The 2,771-nt window shown below is 65.4% G+C and overlaps 1 protein-coding gene across 1 annotated transcript; it reads right to left on the bottom strand.

Moving 5' to 3' along the window:
• Positions 1–1,302: 1,302 nt before the first annotated feature.
• On the bottom strand, positions 1,303–2,648 carry MNEG_15954 (malate dehydrogenase; the record flags this gene model as incomplete). The annotated part of the gene is made up of 4 exons (XM_014035575.1): positions 1,303–1,429; positions 1,661–1,839; positions 2,041–2,382; positions 2,643–2,648. The coding sequence occupies 4 exons, from the start codon at positions 2,646–2,648 to the stop codon at positions 1,303–1,305; spliced, it is 654 nt and encodes a 217-aa protein (XP_013891029.1).
• Between the last annotated feature and the right edge of the window lie 123 nt (positions 2,649–2,771).

Genomic DNA, 2,771 nt, shown 5'->3' with positions numbered 1-2,771 from the left:
GGCAGCCTAGCAGGGCAGCCCCGCGCGCGAGCGGCGTCGCATCTGCCCGCGCGCCGCCGCGGGGCCCGCAGGCACCCCCCCTCCCGAACCCACGTGCTGCAAACTCATCATCTGCACTCCTCAACACGGTTGCTGTCTTGTGCCCGCCCTCCAGCTCTCCATCCCCACGCCTCACCCCTTTCCCCCCTCCAACGTCCCTCACCCACACCCGCCCCTCAGCACCATCTCGTTTCTGCCGGCGCTGTTTGGCCTCTGGGTGTCTCAGCATGTCATAAGGGAAGCCCTGGAGGAGCCAGGCTACCGCGTCACCCACCAGCCACCCAGCAAGAACGCGCAGAAGCGCCAGCTGGCGCAGAAGCGCGCGCAGGAGGAGGCGCAGCAGGCGCCTGCTGGCGGCGGCAAAAAGCGCCGGAAGGCTGGCCCGGTGCTATTTGCGAGCATCCGGCGGGGCGCGACGGGCGTGGGCGTGGGTTTCGACGGCGACTGCATCTGATCTGGGGAGGGCGCCGGGCAGACGCGGCCGGAGCGACTGTTATGCCGTGCGTGCGTCGACGCGTTGTCCGCCTTGTATTTCGATCGTGGTGTCGCCGCTTCTTCTCGGTTTGTTATGCGACCGCTCGTTGCCCCCTGGCGACCACGGGCCAGCCGCCTGGTGGGCACGCCAACAAACTGTTTCCCGTATCTGGCCGCTGCTCCTGCTGCCGCACATTGCGGGCCTCACGTCCTGTGATTAGCTCGAAGCCCCACCCCGCGCCGCGCCCGGCGCTCGTGTAACTGTTGTGTTGTCATGCACAGGCCCTCGCTCAGCTGCTCGGTTGTAGAAAACATCATGAGCCAGACACTGACGTGGCACTCATGAGCGAGGTGATGCTGAGTATGGGGCTCGGTTACAGTCGGCCGGGCGGCGCGCAACTTTTAATTCTGTGTGTTAGGGTCATCGTCTGTGTTGGGCAGAGCTCATGCCCGACGGCAACACAATTTGTGTGTGCGACACTGCTTGCGACCGCCCTCACCTGTGCGCGCCCGACAAATCGACGAGGGAATGTGCTAACGGCCAGCAAGGGCCTCGAGCCAGGGATTGCATTCTTCGTCCACAAACAATTGCTTTGCCGCTGGACAGGCGGTACGACAACCAGGCACAAACCCTGGCCACGCGCTGTGGGCGCCTGCGCCGGCACCAGACCGAAAACACCACAACAGCCCAGGACCCCCTGGCCCCAGACCAGCAATGGTTCTGGCCCGGCCTCGCGTTCAGATGCATGCCAGATCGTGCCGGATCTCGTGACATCAGATCAGATCAGATCACGCCTTGCCGGCCTCTGCGATGCACTCCAGGGCCAGCTCCCGCTCCTCAGACAGCTCCTCAGCCGTGATCCGCAGCTTCTCGGCGCTCTTGGCGTCGATCTCCAGCCCCTGGACGATCTTCCACCTGTGATCATAGACGAGTCCGAGGTTGCCATCGCTTCGTGAGGACAGGCAGGCTGGCAGCCGCATGTGCACCTTGTTGCACACCCCTCAGCCTGCGCCGCCTCCTCTCCTCCGTTGAAGCAACAGGCCGGCACGAGGGTGTGGCGCGTGCGTGCGCGCGGCGCCTCAATGGGACGTTGAACCCTGAGCCTCCACCCTCAGCCCTGGACCCTGGGCGGCCATCCCGGCTCACTTGCCGCCGGCCTCTGTCGTGACGGGGTAGCTGTACACCAGCCCCGCGGGCTGGCCGTAGCTGCCGTCAGAGTAGACGCCCATGCTGACCCAGGTGCCCGGGGCGGTGCCCAGCAGCCAGTCGCGCACGTGGTCGCAGGCGCTGCTGGCGGCAGACATAGCACTCGACAGGCCGCGCGCCTAGGGGGCAGGGGGAGGGGAGGGGAGGGGTGAGATAAGCGAGGGGAGCGTGTGGGGGAGTGGGGGCCGGAGGAAGGCCTGATGCGCGGCAGGACGCCGGCGTTCAGGGGAAAGGGAGGTGTGTGGAGACTGCCGGCGCCGCGCAGCGCTGTAAGCTGTCGCCGCCTCCGAAGGGATTTGGCTGCTGCCAAGGCCTCTCACGCGCACGCTGTTGTTGTTGCTGCTGCTGCTGCTGCTGCTGCTGCTGCTGCTGCTGCTGCAGCCGCCGGCGTCGCGCTCCGGGCCCCGACGCCGCCCCTCCATGCGCAGCTGCAGCAGCACAAAACCCCAAACACCCCGCACCTTGATAATGGCCGCGCCGCGCTGCTGCACTGTGGTGACAAACTCCCCTTCCAGCCACTCCGCGCTGTCCGCAAGCGCCTCCTTGATCGGCCTGCCCTCCACCGTGCCGTGGCTGACGTCTGGGTACTGCGTGCTGCTGTGGTTGCCCCAGATGATGACGTTCTTCACGGCGGTCACGTGGACGCCCAGCCGCTCCGCGACCTGGGGCGGGGTTTTGTTGAGAGGAGAGGAGCGTATTTGTGTGTGTGTGGGGGGGCGGTGGCGTGGTTGTGTGTTTGGCGCGTCGTGTGTTTGGGCGAGTGGACGCGGCAAGTGTGTGGGAGGGCGGGGGTGCCAACTCAAAAGAGCACACCTGCGCGCTGTGGCATGTGAGACATGCACGAGCGCTTACACTCACACGCGCTTCCACACACACATGTACACAGATATATACGCACACAGGCACACACACTATCACACACATGCATTGCAACACACACACGCACACTCACATATATTCAAGCACACACAAACACACACACACCCACACACGCGCGCGAGCCCCCCCACCTGTGCGAGGGCCCTGTTGTGGTCTAGGCGCGTCATGGCGG

Source organism: Monoraphidium neglectum (genome assembly GCF_000611645.1).
Source record: "Monoraphidium neglectum strain SAG 48.87 unplaced genomic scaffold scaffold05829, whole genome shotgun sequence".
In the NCBI taxonomy this organism is placed as follows: Eukaryota; Viridiplantae; Chlorophyta; class Chlorophyceae; order Sphaeropleales; family Selenastraceae; genus Monoraphidium; species Monoraphidium neglectum.
Note: the sequence above shows the minus strand (reverse complement) of the source record. Positions and strands in the feature narration are given on the sequence as shown.